The 18,319-nt window shown below is 45.1% G+C and overlaps 1 protein-coding gene across 1 annotated transcript; it reads left to right on the top strand.

Moving 5' to 3' along the window:
* The first annotated feature begins 1,079 nt into the window (after positions 1-1,079).
* RILPL2 (Rab interacting lysosomal protein like 2) lies at positions 1,080-17,344 on the top strand. Its single transcript, XM_010995933.3, has 4 exons — positions 1,080-1,707; positions 7,736-7,887; positions 11,432-11,545; positions 16,834-17,344. The coding sequence occupies exons 1-4, from the start codon at positions 1,357-1,359 to the stop codon at positions 16,862-16,864; spliced, it is 648 nt and encodes a 215-aa protein (XP_010994235.1). The 5' UTR covers positions 1,080-1,356; the 3' UTR covers positions 16,865-17,344.
* Positions 17,345-18,319: the final 975 nt, after the last annotated feature.

Here is an 18,319-nt window from a genome sequence, read left to right as displayed (position 1 = left end):
CCACAACATCTCAGCTATGTATACACTCGTGTGACCTCCCCCAAGGTCAAGATACAGTATTTTCATCACCCCAGAGAGTCTCCTCATGCGTTAAAGAAATATATTTTACCATCTTAATCGTTTTTAAGTGTACAGTTCAGTAATGTTAAGTATATTCACATTGTTTCTCAATCAATCTCCAGAACTTTTTCACTTGCAGAACTGAAACTCCATACCTTCCTCCCCCCAGCCCCTAGCAACCACCATTCCACTTTCTGTTTCTATGAGTTTATGTGCTAGATATTTCATAAGTGAAATATATCGTGTTTATCGTTTTGTGACTGTTTTTTTTCCACTTAGCATAATGTTCTCAACGTTCTGTTGTAGCACGTGTCAGATTTTCCTTCCTTTTTAAGGCTGATTCATATTCCATTATATGTTTATCTGCAGAATGCCTTCTCATTTTCAAAGCAGTGATTTTTGTCTTGTTACTCCTCTCACAGACAAGCTCAGTGTTTGTTGGAGATGAGAACGAGGAATACCCGCTAAGGTTTTTAGAGCAGTGCCTACGTGCTTTTTATCAAACGCAGTATCTCACGATCTCATATATCCCTCACAGCGACCCTGCCCGGTACTGTTATTTACAGAGGGGTAGACTGAGGCTGGGAAGTTAAGTAACTTGCCAAGGCCACACGCTGGCCAGATGGAGGAGCCGGCCGGGAGGACAGCTCAGGGATGGTCAGCGCCGCGCAACCCAGGCCTCCGCCGCGCTGCCACCGACTGCTGTTTTCTGCTTTGCGGCAAGATTCAGAAAATACCCTCAGAGACCGGATCTGCCTCCACGTAGCATGCAAATTCTGTGGCTGGAAGGCTTCAGTGTGAAAGGGAAAAGTTGTGTTCTTTAGCCTCTTTCCCAGACTCGCGGTGGAAACTCCGCCCCCGTCTCCGCGGAAACCCGGCTTCGGTCGCTGCTGTCACCGCGCGCGGAGCGCGGGGCCGTGCCCCTCCCCGGGTTTGCAGCAGCTGCCAGGCCGGGAGCGGTCGCCGTCACCCCTGAACCTCTCCGTTCCTCTTCTCGGCCGCCCTCCCTCTCTGTTGTCCTTTCGTGCCCCAGACCACATCCTGGAACCCGCCCTCCCGCACGGGCCTCAGCTGGGACCGTGCACTCGGCGTCCAGCCCTGAAAGCCGCCGTGTGTGGCCTCCTTGTCCCCCCGGGCCCACCCCTGGGCTGCGCTGATTGGCCGATCCTGTGTCGTCCCCCCGCCCTGGGCAGGCAGCGTCCTCTGCCCAGCGGAAAGTTTTCCGTGCCGGGAGGAAGTTGGTTGTTTGGAGAGTCCGAGAAAGCAGCTCCAGAGGCTGCAGGGGTCTGGGCGGTCATGGAGGAGCCCCCTTTGCGAGAGGAGGAGGAGGAGGAGGGGGACGAGGAAGAGGAGGAGGAGGAGGAGGGGGAAGAGGCTGGGCCCGAGGGAGCTCTGGGCAAGAGCCCCTTCCAGCTGACCGCCGAGGACGTTTATGACATCTCCTATGTGATGGGCCGCGAGCTGATGGCCCTGGGCAGCGACCCGCGGGTGACACAGCTGCAGTTCAAGATCGTCCGCGTCCTGGAGATGCTGGAGACGCTGGTGAACGAGGGCAACCTGACGGTGGAGGAGCTGAGAATGGAGCGGGACAGCCTCAGGAAGGAGGTGGAGGGGCTGCGGAGAGAGGGCCCGGCGGCCGGCCGGGAGGTGAGTGTGGGAGAGAGGGGATCGGCCCAGAGTAGCCCTGAGATGCTGGGGGAGAGCGCCCACTGGCTGGGAGGCCGCCTTCCTCTCTTGAATATCCAAGCCCCTCAAAGCAAATGGCTGTGAGTATCCAGGGCTCAGATTAGAAGCGTTATGAATGTTAACATTAACTGAGCACTTACTAGATACTGGGCCCTGTGCCGAGTGTGTTTTAATCAGCAGCTTCCAGCACTTTTGACCCGGACCTTAAGCAGTGGGTCCCAAGCTTTAGCATGCGTCAAAATCATCTTGATGTTCCTTAAAACACGGATTGCCCAGCCCCAACCCTAGAGCTTCTGATTCAGTAGGTCTGGAACGGAACCTGAGACTGCATTTCTCACAGGTTCCCAGGTGCTGCTGATATTATTGGTCCGGGTATTTCATACTTTGATCATCTTTGACCTAGAGTAGGAAGTATATTTTAATTAAAGAGAATTTAGTGCTTATGACCACGTAAAGACACATACAAGAATATTCAGAGCAGCTTTATTCATAATGGTGCTGAACTGGAAATAATCCAAATGGAACAGCAGAATGGATGTTTTTTATTGTAGTATATTCATACAATGGAATACTACACAGCAATGAAAGAGATCAGAGTACTGATATGCACAGCTGCTGTATGGATGAATCACACAGATGTTACACTGAGAGACAGAAGCCAGGTACAAAAGAGAGCCTACTGAATGTGAAATCCAAGAACAGGAAAATAATCTTTCCCTATAGAAGACAGGTTGATGGTAACCCCCAGGAGGGGGAGGGTGGTGGAGAGCAGGAGGGAAATTTATAGGGAGCTAATCTGGTTGTGGTTACATGGGTAAAAAATCATCAAGCTCTAAACTCAAGATAAGTGCATGTTTCTGTATGTTATACCTCCATTTTACAAAAGTACATTTTACATTTCTGTCCAGTATTGACAAAAGTTTCAAGAAGCAGTTTACCCTAACCCACCGTTGCTAAACATGATGTACAGTCATACTTTCCATTCTATTTTTTAAATTATTTTGCCATTCACTAAATTAATATCATGACTCACTAGTGGGTCTCCAGCTACAGTTTATTAAAAAAAATTGCTGTAGGTGGATTATCTCATTTAATCCTCACATTTATTATACCCATTTTACAGAAATGGAGGCATGGAACAGTTAAGTAATTTGCCTAAAGACTTACAGCAAGTCAAAGGTGGAAGTAGAATGTGAGCTCAGAGATGCTAGTTTCAACCACGCTGAACTAGAACACAGACCTATGACCTTGCTTGTAACATTTGCTTACAAACTGAGAAACATGCCGTGAAAGGACAACACGAACAGGGTGGCTGAAATTCGCAGGAAGAGTGAAGGTTTCCGGTAGCTTCCTTGTTACACTTATTTCATGTACTCATTAGTCACGGTGAGAATTATATTTGTAGATGAGGTTGTGCTTAAGTGTCCATCATGTGCAGTAGTCGAGTATCATGATTAGCAGCCTGGCTTTTGAGATTCAAGAGCAGTTAAATGACTTGCCCAAGATCCGTGAGCTCACTTTCTGTGCTCTCTTCCTGTCCCCTCCAACTTTGGGCGCAAGGATACAGGAGGAAGCCCCATCATGGACCATGAACAGTGTGGTCTGCACAGGGGCCACGTCATTTCCTGTTTGGGGCACAGTGGCCAAGCTTCATCAGCCAGCAGATGAGATGGCACATTTTTCTCCCAAACTATGTCTTAAGAACCGAAGTGGGGAAAAAGGCAGAGAGAATGAATGTTTACTGCTACTCGACAGTTCATAAAAATATGCCCTGTTCTTTTTTCTTTTCTTTTTAGTTTTTTAACTATTATTTTTAGTTGTGCTAAAGTAGAGATAAAATTTACTATCTTAACCATTTTAATTTATTTATTGTTATTGTTTGTTTTTTGGGGGGGATAATTAGGTTTATTTAGTTCTTTTAATGGAGGTGCTGGGGATTGAACCCAGGACATCATGCATGCTAAGCATGCACTCTACCACTGAACTATGCCCTCCCCCTCCCCCTTAACCATTTTTAAGTGCACAATTCAGTGGCATTAAGTACATTCACACTATTAGGCAACCATCACCACCATCCTCTCCAGAACTCTTTTTATCTTGCACAAATGAAACTCTGTGACCCACTAAACACTAACTCCTCACTCCCTGCTCCACCAAGCCTCTGGTAACTACTGTTCTTTCTGTCTGTGTGAATTTATCTGTTCCAGGTACTTCATATAAGTAGAATCACATAATCTTTGCCCTTTTGCCCCTGGCTTATTTCACTTAATGTCCTCAAGGTTCACCCATGTTGTGGCTTGTGTCAGAATTTCCTTCCTTTTTAAGGCTGAATAATATTCCATTGTTTGGATTGCCTCACGGTTTGTTCACACTTGAGTTGCTTCCTCCCCTTCACTAGTGTGAGTAATGCTGCTAAGAACATGGATCTATAAATATCTCTTCAAGTTCCTGCTTTCAGTGCTTTTGGGTACATACCCCGAAGTGGAATTGCTGCATCATATGATGATTCTATTTTTAATTTTTAAAGGATCTGCTGTACAGTTTTTCGTAGTAACTATACCACTTCACATTCCTACCAACAGTGCACAAGAATTCCAGTTTTTCCACATCCTCACCAACACTTATTATTTTCTGTTCTGTTTGTTGGATTACGGTAGCCATCCTAGTGGGTATAAGGTAGTTTTTTTTCCTTTCTTTTTTAAAAATTTAAGTTCAAAATTCAAAAGTTACAAAAGTGTTTGCTTTGGAAAATCTCCCTCCCCGTCTCTCTCCACCCCCAGCCACCCACTTCCCCTCCCTGGAAAAAAATTTAAATGATCAGTTTCTTAAAGTATCCAGAGATGCTGTATGCAAACACAAGCAGATATGAATATATTTCTCCACTGTTCAGATAAATGGTATTATAATATATACCCTGTTCTGCCTCTTACTAATCTTCACTTAACATAGCATGAAAATTGTACTAAGTCAGCATATAAAGCACTTCCTCATCTTTTAATGGCTTTTGAAAACTTCTGTTGTACAGTGTTATCAACTGTTCAGACAGAGTGTTCTTAACTTGGAATATTTGGAAGCTCCTCAAGGGGGTCATGATTCTAGCCTAAGAGGTCCATGAACTTGCATGGGGAAAAGGTATATATTTTTCTCACCAACCTCCAACTAAAATGTATTCCTTTCTTCAGTTATGAGTGTAGACAACAAACCACTGATGACCTGTGACAGTCATCAGTGTCACAATCAACAATGTCACAGTGGAAATCACAGATATTTTCACATCCCATTACAGTGTAGTACAAATCCCAGTACGTTGTTTTTGTTCAGTATTTTATTAGACCTGTGGCTACATTGTGTTATTTAATAAAGGAGCAGGTATATTCATCGTCATTTTGTTTTTAGAAGATTTTGATGAGTGTGTGTTATCTGAGTTGGTTTCCTTGTAATCCTATGCCTTTCATTTTATACATTTAAGATCGTTGTTCTGAGATGGAATCTACATGGGCTTTACCGGGCTGCCGAAAGGATCCATGGCACGTGTGCACACACACACACACGCACACACGCACACGCACACACGGTTAAGAATCTCTGCTTTAACCAGTTTCCTATAAAAACGCCTTTATTTTCCAATTATTTGCACCTAATCCATGCAACAATAAATTACTCTGACATATATCAGTTGACCCCTGAGGAAGAGCGTCTTGAGGAAATGGATTCACTGGGGCGAAGGAAAGCCGCATCTGAAATTTTAATAAGTCTTCCCAAATTGTACACGAAGGAGGTTAAAGAGATTGGCTCCCGATGGGTGAAGGTGCCCATTTCCCCGCAGCATTTACAACACAGTGTGTTTTCAAACATGCTGATGTCTGTCAGTCCCGTAGGAAGCATGTGATCACTACTGCATCTGTCTTTATGGTGTGCCTTATTCTGTCACCTGTGGAATATTCCAGAGTCTGGTGGTGCCTTAGTTTGTTTAACTAGGCTTCTGTTAATGGATATTTAGATTGTTTTTTAAATATTTGCTTTTATTTTAATTTTAGCTTGAAAAAAACGTTAAACTTCTGGAAGAGTTGGAAGATAAGTACAATGAACACCTGTAAACCTTTCACCTCGATTAAGGGGTTGGGTTCAGGTGTCTGTATATGGTGTGTGTGTGTGTGTGTGCAGTATGTCTTAAGAGATACACACTCAAGTATTTATACACACATATATAACAGATGTTTATGTATATATATTATTTATTCACTCAAAATTTGCTCACCTCTTTGAGCAGACATTATTTTTGTTGCAGAATTAATAAAAGATCAGGATCCTTCCCCCTAAATACGAAATACTTCATTGTGTGTCTCCTAAGACATCCTGTTACATAAGCACAATAAACGATCAAATCTGGGAGAAAATGTTGGCAGCACACTAAGCTCTAACACGCCATCCCTGTTCAAAATTGGAAATAACGTCCTTTATAAAGTTGTTTCTTCCTGACGCGGGATCCAGTGCAGGGTCACATGGCACCTTTAGGACACATGTCTTTAGTCGCCTTTAGTCTGGAACAGTTCCTCTGCTTTTCCTTGTCTTTCATGTCCTTGGCGTTTCTGAAGATTGTATATTACCTGGTCTATAGAATGTCCTTCAATTTGGGATTGTCCTGATATTTCCCCATGGTTAGATTCAGGTTATACATGTTGACAGGGATACCTTAACTGATGCTATGTCCTCAGTGCCTCGTACCAGGAGGCACCTGATTCAGTTTGTCATTATTGGCGACGGTGACTTCCATCACCTGGTTAAGCTGGTGTCTGCAAGATTTCTACGCCGTGAGGGTTCCTTTGTTCCCTGTCTGATGCATCAGCAGCCTGTGAGGAAATACTTTAAAACTGTGTAAACTATCCTGTTCCCCAACAAACTTTCACCCAAAGGTTTTAAATCCATTCATTAGTCTCGCCTGAATCAATTATTACTAAGTTGGTTGCAAAATGATGATTTTTTTTAACTCTGTCATCTTCTACACTTGTTAAATGGCATTCCGATGTAAAGTTCCGATTCCCCTCCTCCCCGTGCTCCCATATTAAGAGTTCTCCAGAGAAACAGAATAATAGGAGATACATAGATGAGAATATTTACTATAGGCATTGGCTCATGCGGGTATGAAAGCTGAGAAGTCCCACAATCTGCTGTTTGCAGGCTGAAGAATCAGAAAGCCTGTGGTGTAATCCACTCCAAGTTGGAAGGCTTGCAAACTGGGGGGCTGTTGATGTAAGTCCTGGTTTGGGTCCAAAATCCCAAGAACCAGGAGTGTCAATGTCCAATGTCCAAGGGCAGGAGAAGAAGGATGTCCTGGCTCAGAGAGTGAATTCACCCTCTCCCCACCTCTGTGTTCTATTCAGGCCCTCAATGGATTGGGCGATGCCCACACAAACTGGGGAGGGCCCTCTGCTGAACTCAGTTCACCAATTCAAATTTAATCTCTTCCAGAAACACCTTCACAGACACACCCAGAAAAGACATTTAACCAACTATCTGGGCATCCCTTAGCCCAGTCAAGGGGACACATAAAATTAGCCGTTACATCCCCCTTAATTAGTTAATTAATTTAAATAAAAACATTTTAATTATGGATTCCCAAATTCTCCTTTTATTTGATGGGTTATTATCCAGTCATGTTATTATTCATTTTGATTCTCAGATTGTTCAGTTTGGCCAGCAGGAATGCCTTCAAACTGATCTGTCTTCATCTTTTACACAATGAAATGTTCCAGGCTCATCTTGGACTTTCCCCGTTCCAGCCCTGGACTCAGCCATTCTCCAAGGAGTGCCGGTTTCTTTCTTGGAGAATGGTGCTTAGAGCTCTTCTTACTACCAGCCAAACACTTCCAGCAGGCAACATCTCATCTCCCAGCGTCCCTGGGAGTGACAGAACAAGAGAAATTTCCTTCCTGGGATGGACAGTCCATCCAAACAAGGGACGTTGTCTAAGCGACGTCTTTTCTCACAGGTCAACCTGGGACCAGACAAAATGGTGGTGGACCTGACAGACCCCAACCGACCACGCTTCACCCTGCAGGAGCTGAGGGACGTGCTACAGGAGCGCAACAAACTCAAGTCGCAGCTGTTGGTGGCACAGGAAGAGCTGCAGTGCTACAAGAGGTGGGGCTGCCTGCCTTGGGAGCCCCTGCACCACAGAGCCAGACCCTGCCTGCAGCCCACTGATACGTGACATATTTGTTCTTATGTTCATTCAGCCAGTTTGTTGGAGATCCACTTTACGCCAGGCACTCTTCCTGGCACTGAGGGTAGAGCAGTGAACAAAACAGAAAAATCCATGTTAGTCGAGGGGATGACAGACAACCAACCAGAAAACTCGAAGTGAACACTCAGATGATGGTGACAGAGGCTGTCGAGAATGTGAAGCCAGGTGACCTGACTGCGGAGGGCTGGCGGGGGGTGAGGAGGGGCCTGCTTTAGATCGATGGTCAGGGAACACCCCTCTGAGGTGGTCTCAGCCAGCCACATAATGATTTGGTTGGGCAAGAAGTGTGAAGACCCTTGGAAACAGGTTTGGGCAATCTAAGAGACCCGCCATGGTGGAACTTGGGATGCTAAGCAGAGGACAGTGCAGATACTGAGGCGGTAGGTCCTGTTGGCCACAGGAAGCCGCTCTCATTTTATTGTCGGTATAATGAGGACTCCTTTGGGAAAACCGTTTCCCCAAATGTTTTCCTTAATGTGGTTATTTCTCGAAAAGGGAGCTCTGTGGTTGAATAATTCTGGGAAACACTGAGTTAAACAAAGCAGGTTTCCTTAGAGGCAGGAGAAGGAAAGACCAGGAGAATAAAAACATATTGCCAACTAATATTTATCGATGCTTACCATGCACCAGGCACTCTGCTAAGTGTGTCTGCAGCATCCTTTCCATTAGTGTCCACAGCAAGCCTGTGAGTTAGGGTAATGTTATCCCCAAGATGATGGAAGGTTCAGAGGTCAAGTACCTGCTTGAGGTCCCAGGGCTGGTGGTAGCAACCCTGAGACATGACCTCGGGCAGCCTGACATCAGAGCTTGAGCTTTTAATTATCATGTCAGGTTTGGACATCGAAAGTTTAGAAGTAAGGACATACTCCGATTCACAACAAAACAAAACAAAGCCTCCATGATATTATTCTTTAAATCCGCTGAATGTGGCATCATTAAGAGAGCAGCAAAGTAAAAATGTTCTAGGGAGCCAAGTCCAAAAGGTCTGAGTTCTTCCAACAAGAATTTAATTGTCTTCCTTCTGCTGAGGTTGGAACCACGTTAATGGAGAAACCTGTTTTCATCTCATTTAGTAAGTGCTCCCGACACAGGTAGTTAAAAGAGGGAACTGCTAGACTGCCAACGTGAGCAGCTTGTTAGCGACTAAAGCAGCGCACTTCAGTCTTGAATTCCCAGGGAACAGCAGATGTGCACTTCCCATCTGGTACAGGCCAATATGCAGGCAGCAGGCTTCTGTTCAGTCTCTTGTGTTATACATTCTGGAGAAACCAGCATGTCAGCCGAGGTGTTCTCTTAGCAACTGCGTCAATTTAGAGGCGCAAGCTCATACTCATGACAGTTTTTAACTGAGGGCAGACGTGGTAGGCTGTTTCCAAAGATGGCCGCGACAGCTTTTCCCATCCTGCTTTCCCTTTGCAACGAGACTTCTCCACACCTCTCATCAAGAGCTAGCATCCGTTTTCCCTCTCCTTGAATCTGGAAGGACCTGTGATTTGCCTTGACTGATCGAATATGGTGGAAGTGTTGCTGTTTGGCTTCCTGGGTAAAGGCTCTAAAAGGTCTTGCAGCTTCCATTTTTGTGCTCTTAGATTGCTGCCTTGAGACCACCATGCTGTGAGGAAGCTCGAGGGAGTCACATGGACGGGTCATGTGAAGGAGAACCCAAGAGCTCCATCTGACAGCCCTGGCTGTGCCCAGCCTCCAGCTGATCCACCAACTTAATGCTGCCCCATTTGAGAACCCCAAACTAGACAGTCAGGAGAACCACCAAGCCAACCACAGAAATAGAGCCATCATGAGAAATCATAAATCATCACTGTTTTAAATCACTAAGTTTTGGGGTGTTATGTAAGAGTAGATAGTGGCGAAAGGAAACTTTTAGGTGACGCCTCTTATTCAGTCATATGAATATTATTATAATAAAAATAGAAATAACAATACTAAGTAATAAGAGCCCACTCTTCACAAAGAGGGAGAGAGAAGGGTAAATTCTGCTCTGTGATGCTCGTACCCAAAGGGGTGTGTCAGTCAGCCTGGGCTGCCGTCACAGAACACCAGACACTGGGAAACAATAGAAACTTCTTTTCTCACAGTTCTAGAGGCTAGAAGTCCAAGATCAAGTTGCCAGTATGGTTGGTCTGGCTCTTCCTGGCTTGTAGGCAGCTGTCTTCTCTCTGTGTCCTCATGTGGTGAGGAGAAAGAGACAGAGCAAGCCGGCTGAGGTGTATTCTTGCAGGGGCACTAATCCCACCCAGGGGGCCCTGACCTCACGACCTTAAGTAAACCCGGCTGTCTCTCCAAAGCCCCGTCTCCAAATACCGTACTGTTTAACATACGCATTCTGGGGAACACAATTCAGTCTGTAGCAAGGGGGAAACACCACAGACATAAATTTACCAGTAAGCACCACATCAAAATACCTAAGTGGAGCTAACAAGCTTACTGGGTCATATATTGAAATGTTTCATTGTGGTCAGGCTTATTTGGGTTGCAAGTGAGAGAGATCCAGTTCAAACGAGCTTAAGCACAAACGGGAATTTTATTGACTGACATAGCAGGGAAGAATTCTGGAACTGCTCTCAGAAAGAAAAAACTGCAACTAAGGCCTCAGGGTTGGCACCAGGGGCAGGGTTCCTCTTTCTTTCCTCTTTGGTTCTCTGTTTTTTGGTCTCGTTATCTTGTATTAAAGACAATCCTTCTCTGAATCTTAGGAAACATGGCTGCTGGCAATCTCAGTTGAGCAAGTGAGAGAGAACAGCTTTGTTCCAATTCTGTACATCAAGTCCAAGAAAATACTCTGGCCTTCTTTGGGTCACCTGACCTCAATATCTTATTGATCAATATCAGTCTGGCTCTTATCACCATCTGACTAACTATATATTTTTTAATTTTACTGATTTATTTGTTTGTTAACTACTTCCTTCCCCAGTGGAATATAAATTGCAAGGAAGAAGATACTTTATTCATTGCTGTATCTGTATATCTTGGCACAGTAGGTAGCCTGATAAGTATTTGTTGAATGAATGAATAAACTCCATGTATTCTAATCCTAGGAGGTAGGTACTTTTTTTTTTTCAATTGTACATGTTTTATTAATTAACCTAGTTTTCTTTGATCATAGAGGTAGGTACTTTTATTATCCATATTTCACCAATTAGGAAATGGGGGCTTAAGTTAGAGAATTTATACGTGGTCATAGTCCTAGAAATTGGAGAAGCTTGAAATACAGGCCAGTGCAACTGGACAAGAGAAAGAAAGAAGAGGTTTTAACACTGCAAAGGTGGAAGAAAGAGTCTAATTATCTGAGTCAGAATGTCTAACTCTAGAGCTTTCGATGATACTATTCATATAATAATAATGATTAAGAACCTTCACTTACAGAGCTACACAGATAAGAGATCTACAGTTAAACAACCCATTTGTTTGTCTTCTTTTTCCCAGTGGCCTGATTCCACCGAGAGAAGGCCCACGAGGAAGAAGAGAAAAAGATGCTCTGGTTGCCAGGGCCCGCAATGCCAGCAAAAACAAAGAGGAGAAGACAATCATAAGGAAGCTGTAAGTCACCTTGCTGCCCCCTTGTTTCCACTAAGTAATTGCTGAAGAAAGTAGCGGGGGCAAGGGGGGAGGTCCTGTTCTCCTGGCGGTGGTGCTGCAGCTAATATGAAAACTCAGTGCTGGTGTATTGTATCTGCCAGGCAGTAGTGTGAGCGCTTGACGTATATTAACTCACCGACTCATCACAGCAGCCCTGTGAGGTAAACAATTGTTATCCCCAGTTTGTAGATGGGGATACAGTTACCGAGAGGTGAAGTAGCGTACCCAAGGTTCACCAAAATAGTGAAGTCAGGATTTGAACCCAAGGAAGTCCAGATTCCATACTCTACTGCCCTCCTATGATAAAACAATAACCAAATAATAATAATATTACAACAACAAGAAAAACACAATAACAAGAATTATTGGAGTTTAAGGGGTCTAATTCATCACCTCTCTTAACCTGCAACTTTGGAGGGCCCTGTGTCTCCCCCCGTTAGGATACATAATGCAGTTTCCTTTAAACACTCTGCTCTGGTTCGTGCACCATTGTTTTTTGGGTTTTTTTTTTTTTCTCTTTTTTTTTTCTTTTTTCTTTCTTTTTTTTCTCTTTTTCTCGCACCATTGTTAATCTCTTGTCTCTGGTTGCTACGACCCAGACCATAGAGTGTGGGACACTTGTTTAAAATTCAGATTCTCAGAAATCAAGTCACTGGCTCTAGCATGAGGCCCAGAAGACTGGGTTTTTAATAAATTCCCAGACAGTTCTGATGTGGGGAGCTCTTGGACCACACCTTGAGATGCGCCTTTTCTGGCACCAGGTGTCAGTACAGTTAGGCACACCTTTCCTCCACCCCATGCTGAAGCAAGCAGCTCTTTTGCCTTGGTTGCTTTGAGAATGTCTGGCCTGGTGACAGTTTACCAGCCACTGGTCTTATGGATTAAAAGTGAGAAACCACCTTGGTCAGGGATCTCAAACTCAAAAGCCTACAGGGTCCAAGCACTTAATGTGCATAAGTGATGGGGGTGTGGGCTGGGCAGGGGACATCTGCCCCTTGGTTCTGTCTGGCTGAGGGATAACATGTTATCAGAGCTTGTGCTTCTTAAGAGAAGCCAAGACACCAGGTGTGTTCATGGAATCTGATTTCCAAATGCTGGTAAATAATTTAAGCTAAAAAATAAAGACCATGCGATCCAAATGATCCACCACTGCAGGCTGCACTGGGTCCTCGGCTGCCATCAGGCTCTCACTCCGTTAGTCCTGCCTCTGAGGGAGGGCTGCTTGGGGAAGGGCCACGGAGACCTCGCTTTCTTCCATTCATTCAGTCGTTAGTCAGTCAACAAACCCTGGCCGAGTCTGTATTGTGCACCAGGCGTGGTACTTGTGCTGGGGAAACAGCAGTGACCTGTTCTGCAAGGACTCTGTCGACTCCCATTTCACAGAGAAATCATTTTGAGGAGTTAGAGATTCTGGGTTACCTTCCAGGGCAGGTTTAATGGAGATGCTTTTGTTTTGAGAGAGGGGAGAAATTTTTTTTTTTCTTTTTCTCTTTTTGGATCTCAGGAACAGAGGGTTGCGTTAGTGCTTCTCAGCTCACGGCACAATGAGCTTTATTGTCAGCACAAGACCCCTTCTTCTTGGTTTTTATTTATTCCTTCTTCATCCCCATCCCCCGTTCCCATTCTTCTTCCCAGTTCCCCTCCCCCTTGGCCAATCTCACATGGTATTTAACGTGTTCTAAAAAGCGTACGTGGTCTTGTGTGGGTGAATTTTTAATAGTAACTATTACTGTGTTTAACACTTCATTCTGTTTCCTAGTGTTGTTTTCCCATAAGCACTGTGGTGGTTGTCTTTTTTATTAGGAACTCATTTTTTAAAAATTTAATATTATATTTTACTTATCCAACACATTTAAAATATTAATCATTTCAACATGTTATCAGTATAAAACATTATTAATGAGATATTTTACATTCTTTTTTTTTTTAATAGTAAGCCCTCAAAATCTGACGTATATTTTACACTGACAGCACATTTCAGTTGAGACTTGCTGTGTTTTGAGGGCTGAAAACCATGTGTAGCCAGTGGCCACCATATCGGATGGCACAGCTTTAGCTGATAAGTGGTTGGATCCTTTGGGCTTTGAGAACTAAGTTCATATGAGCTCTTTTTTTAAGTTTTTTTTTTCAGTTATACATAACATAAAATTTACCATTTTCATCATTTTTAAGTGCATAGTTCAGTCATATTATGTACATTTACAATATTGTGCAACCATCACCACTATCCATTTCCAGAACTTTTTCATCATCCTATCCTGAAGCTCTGTCCCCATTAAACACTAACTACCCAGTCCCTCTCCTCCAGCCCCACCAACTCTGCTTTCTGTCTGTGCGAATCTAACTACTCTAGGGACCTCATGTACGTGATGAGACACGCAGTACTTGACGTTTCACGACTGACTCGTATCACTGGCATAATATCCTCAGGTTCATCCGTGTTACGCCTTGTGTCAGAATTTCTTTCACTTTTCAGGCGCAGTGATATTCCATGGAATGAACAGACCACGTTATGTTTGTCCATTCATCTGTTGATGGACGTCAAGCAGTTTTTAAGATCTATCCATTTAGCAGTGCAGACATCCCAGGGGCGGGATCCCAGGTTGCCTTCCCCCGCGGCGGGCAGTGCTGCAGTGAATCTGTCCGTGCTTATCCGTGTCCTCTCATGCACCTGCGTGTGACTTTGCCAGGGATATGTACCCAGGAGTGAAAACTGCCGGATCACGGGCTCTATCAACCAGGGTTCTTGTTTGTCAAGAAACAGAGGCTCACTCAAAGGAGCCACTGAAAAGATTTAAAGAAGGGACTTCTTGAGAGATAAGAGATGGAGAAACACCCTGGGACCGACAACAGAGGGGCGAAGGGAGGGAGCTGGGAGGGGGAGGGGGAGTCAGGAGTGTGGCCTTCAGCTGAGGAACACACAGTAACTGGTAAAGCAAGGCCGGTGGGGACAGAGCTGGGGAGTGAACACCCCCACCGTTCCTCCCACCCTCCTAGCCCCTGTGGGTGTATCCCATTGGCTGAGCCCAGCCGGAAGCTCGAGGACAAGGGAGCTTGTTGAGATCACCCACAGACATCAGCCTCCTGGAGCAGAGAGCAGGTTTGAGAAGAGAAGAGAGGGTTCCATGGGGGCAAACAGCTCCTGGAGTATGCGTCGACTTAGTTCAGTTAGGCACTACCAGACTTTCTAGAATGGCTGCATGAAAACTGCTCTATCAGACGAGACCACCTGGAACCACACTCATTTATTCTTTTGACAAATATTTACTGAGGGCCTCCATGTGCCAGGCGCTGGTCTAGGTGCTGGGGATGCAGTGAACGAGACAAGAGTTCCTGCCCTCGTGGTGCTTCCATTCTAGCAGGGGAGTCAGAGAGTGAACCGGTAAGGAAACGTACTAACAGGACAATTTCAGATCGCCCTATGTGCTAGGAAGACCATTAAATAGGGTGCTGAGAAAGAGGCTGATAGGGAGCTACTTTTAGATTTGGGGAATCCTGAAAGGCTTCTATGAGAAGGCAGCATTTAAGCTGAGCCCTGAAAGATCATAAAGGGAAAAAGCATTCCTGGCAAAGGGAACAGCAGGTGTTAAGGCCAGAGGCTGGGGAGAGCTTGTGGAACAAAGATCACGGTGGCTGGAGCAGCAAAGAGAAGGGAGGTGAGGTGGGAGAGGGGGAGGGATCAGGTCACTCAGCGCCATGTGGAGCCCGGTGAGGACTCTGAGTTTCTTTCTTCCCCAAGAAAGGGTCTCCTGAGGTGAGATAATGAATATAAGAGCCTCTCCACCCCATAGAGGGTGTCAGATCTGAAGGTGTTTATTTGAGATGTTCATTGACTGGCTATCCCATTGCAAACAAGGCTTCCAGAAGCATTAGCTACTGATTTCTTTCTGCCTTTTCTAGGGGAATTCTTTGGGTCACTTAATTGGAGTTTGGACCTGATATGGCAAAAATAAAATGTTTGTTCTGTGTACAAGCCAGCCTGAGGATACATGTTTAAAGAGGCCACAATTTCATGATCAGACAAGCTCATTGAGCTAGTGGAATGAATAAATGAATGAATGACTTTCTGAAGAAGTAGGTCATGCGAAGGATTTTTGTCCTTGTCCTGAGGACAGTGTGGAGCCATGGCAGGGTTTAAGCTGAGGAATGACAGTCGGCTCTGCACAGTGACACAACCATTCTGGCTGCTGCATGAGTAGATTGTAGGGTGTGACGGGGAGGCTGTTGGTGCTCCTTATGGTGGCTTGGGCTGGGGGTGGCAGTGAGGGAGACAGGAAGTGGTAGGGTTAGGAACATATTTGGGGCATGATGACTAAAATCCAGCAGATGGGGTGAGGGGAGAGGAGCTGAGAACAACTCCCAGGTTCCTGCTTGAATGACTGGGTGGGGGATGATGTCATTTCCTGAGACAGCGAAGTGGGGTTTGAGGGGCGTATGTGCAGGTTCGGGAGGAGCACTGACGCCTGCATCCACCCACGGGTCAGGGGCTCGACCCTGCCGTTGCTAGCAGAGCTGCCAGCACTGCTGGTCGGGGGGAGGCCTGTTTGCCTTCGACTAGAAGCAAGAGCCTGTATCCCCATCGCTGACTTTTCAGCCCACTGGCCATCTCTGCATCTTTCCTGTAACTGGAAATAACACTGACATTGTACGTTGTGATCAACCCCAGATATCACTTTTCCTTTTCAAAACTCTGCATGAGGAGGACTGAAAGTTTCGGCATTTGGTATTCATATGCCTTGAGGGATGTCTTTGTGTTTTATCTATTTTATCCAAGAATTTACATGTTAATCTTTATTCGTTGCAAAGATCTATTTAATAATTGTAGGTAACATTGAGAAGCTATCACTTCCTCTACGATAAGGCCACTTAAAATTTAAAAAAAAAAAAGGTGTCAGACTCCAGATTCCATCTGTCAGTGTAGCACAGAGTTGAGTGGGTTCTGGGTCTGACTAGTAGTTCCAAGGTATACCATGTGACCTTGAGCCTGTCACTTAACCTCCCAGAACCTCAGTTTACTCATCTATAAAATGGGGATTTTGATTGCACTCACCTCCTGATGTTGTTATGACTGTGAAATGAGCTAATAGGTGGAAGGCCCTGGAACAGTACTGGCCCCATAATGAGCCCTGAGGACATTTTTGAGTGAATGGCCTGAAGGAGCTGCTTACAGATTTTGCAGGGGGTTCTTCACTCCCTGCTTTGTTTTCTCTGTTCCCTCTGAGCCCCCTCCCCTTTCTCTCTCCACCCAGGTTCTTTTTCCGATCAGGGAAGCAGACATAGATCTGAGGCCATGACTAAGGAAGGCAGCAGTTCTGAGCCAAGATGACATCTCACGAAGACTACTTCCTCACTCATCTCTGTGTCATGCACACCCACTGCACTTGCTCGCTTGTTTCCCCTCAAAGCCGTCTGAGCAAGAAGGGGTGAGTTCCCCGTGAAGGATGGTTTTCTTCTGGCTGCAGAACTGGGCCCCCCACCACCGAAGGATGGGCCAGGGCGGGTGAAGCAACAGGAAGAAATCAAGAAAGCAGAAGGAGAGTGCAATGGGCTGCTCGCAGCCCCACTTCAACCGCCAGCGTGCAGGTGGTCGTAACTCGCAGCAGCGACAGACATCAGCCCAAAGCCAGAGGGGAGAAGAGGATGCTGGGAAATATGGTATTGACATTCCAGGGATGACTTCACTGATATTTAGTGACTATTTGATCTTGCTCACATGACTTTCTTTACCTGATTTTGTATTAAAGTGAAATGACTTTTGTACGTCTGTAAGTGTTTTGGAGTGGACTCTTACAGTTACATGACCTCCTAGAAGGTGCTTTAACTTCTCAGAGTCTCGGTTTCCAAGTCTGTAAACTGTATACAGTTGACCCTTGAACAACACGGTTCGAACAGCGCTTGTCCACTCACACACCAATTTTTTTTCCATAGTAAATTCTGTAGTACTTCACTATCTGCAGGTGGTTGAATCTGCGTGTATGGCGGAACCTCAAATACAGAGGGCTGCTGTAAGTTAAACGGGGATTTTTCAGCTGTGGGGAGGGTGGGCACCCATAACCTCCACATTGTTCAATGGTCAGGTACATACACACCCACACATCTACATAGATGTGTACATACACATGGTGGTGTATATATGGTGCACATACTCTTCATTAAAGCTGAGTGATGGACCATTACTTTGTTGCTATGACAGAAAAAATGCTGCAAATTACAACATTAAGATACTATTGATTTTAAGGCTCATCCTGGTTTCAGAGATGTTACAATGTAAAAAAAAAAAAACAACAGTGCGTTTAGGGATCAATGAAATCCAGTATACGGATAGCAGGTGACTGCACTTTGCAAAGAACCTAGCAAGTTGGATGAAGACATGTGAGCCTGTGTTCTTAGTGAATTACACCGGCTTACTGAACGCATTTCACCTGCTGCCCGGATTTTCTCATTTATTCCTATAAAAAATAATTGTGAAGAGATGGGGACTAATACTAATCCTCCAGTTTACAGATTTGAAAACTGAGACTCCGAGAGGTTAAAGTACCTCACACAAGGTCAGGTAGCTGGGAAGTTACTGCCTAGGATGCAAACGCAGGCCCGGTTCTAAGGCCTGTGAAGCTACATACATCCTGATTCTCCAGAAAACACTAGTGTTAATAACAAACGCGACTTACCACGTGCCTTGCCCACGCTTACACGTGCTGCCTCACCCCATCCCTGTGGGATAGGAACGTGGTACCA

Source organism: Camelus dromedarius, chromosome 31 (assembly GCF_036321535.1).
Source record: "Camelus dromedarius isolate mCamDro1 chromosome 31, mCamDro1.pat, whole genome shotgun sequence".
Lineage (NCBI taxonomy): Eukaryota > Metazoa > Chordata > Mammalia > Artiodactyla > Camelidae > Camelus > Camelus dromedarius.
This window is presented reverse-complemented; position numbering and strand designations above follow the sequence as displayed.

Bases quoted from the DNA above. Each gene is read 5' to 3' on its own strand.
- RILPL2 (XM_010995933.3), top strand. From the start codon at position 1,357: ATGGAGGAGCCCCCTTTGCGAGAGGAGGAGGAGGAGGAGGGGGACGAG. The intron at 1,708-7,735 runs GTGAGTGTGGGA...CTTTTCTCACAG, and splicing joins GCCCGGCGGCCGGCCGGGAG to GTCAACCTGGGACCAGACAA. The intron at 11,546-16,833 runs GTAAGTCACCTT...CTCTCCACCCAG, and splicing joins AAGACAATCATAAGGAAGCT to GTTCTTTTTCCGATCAGGGA.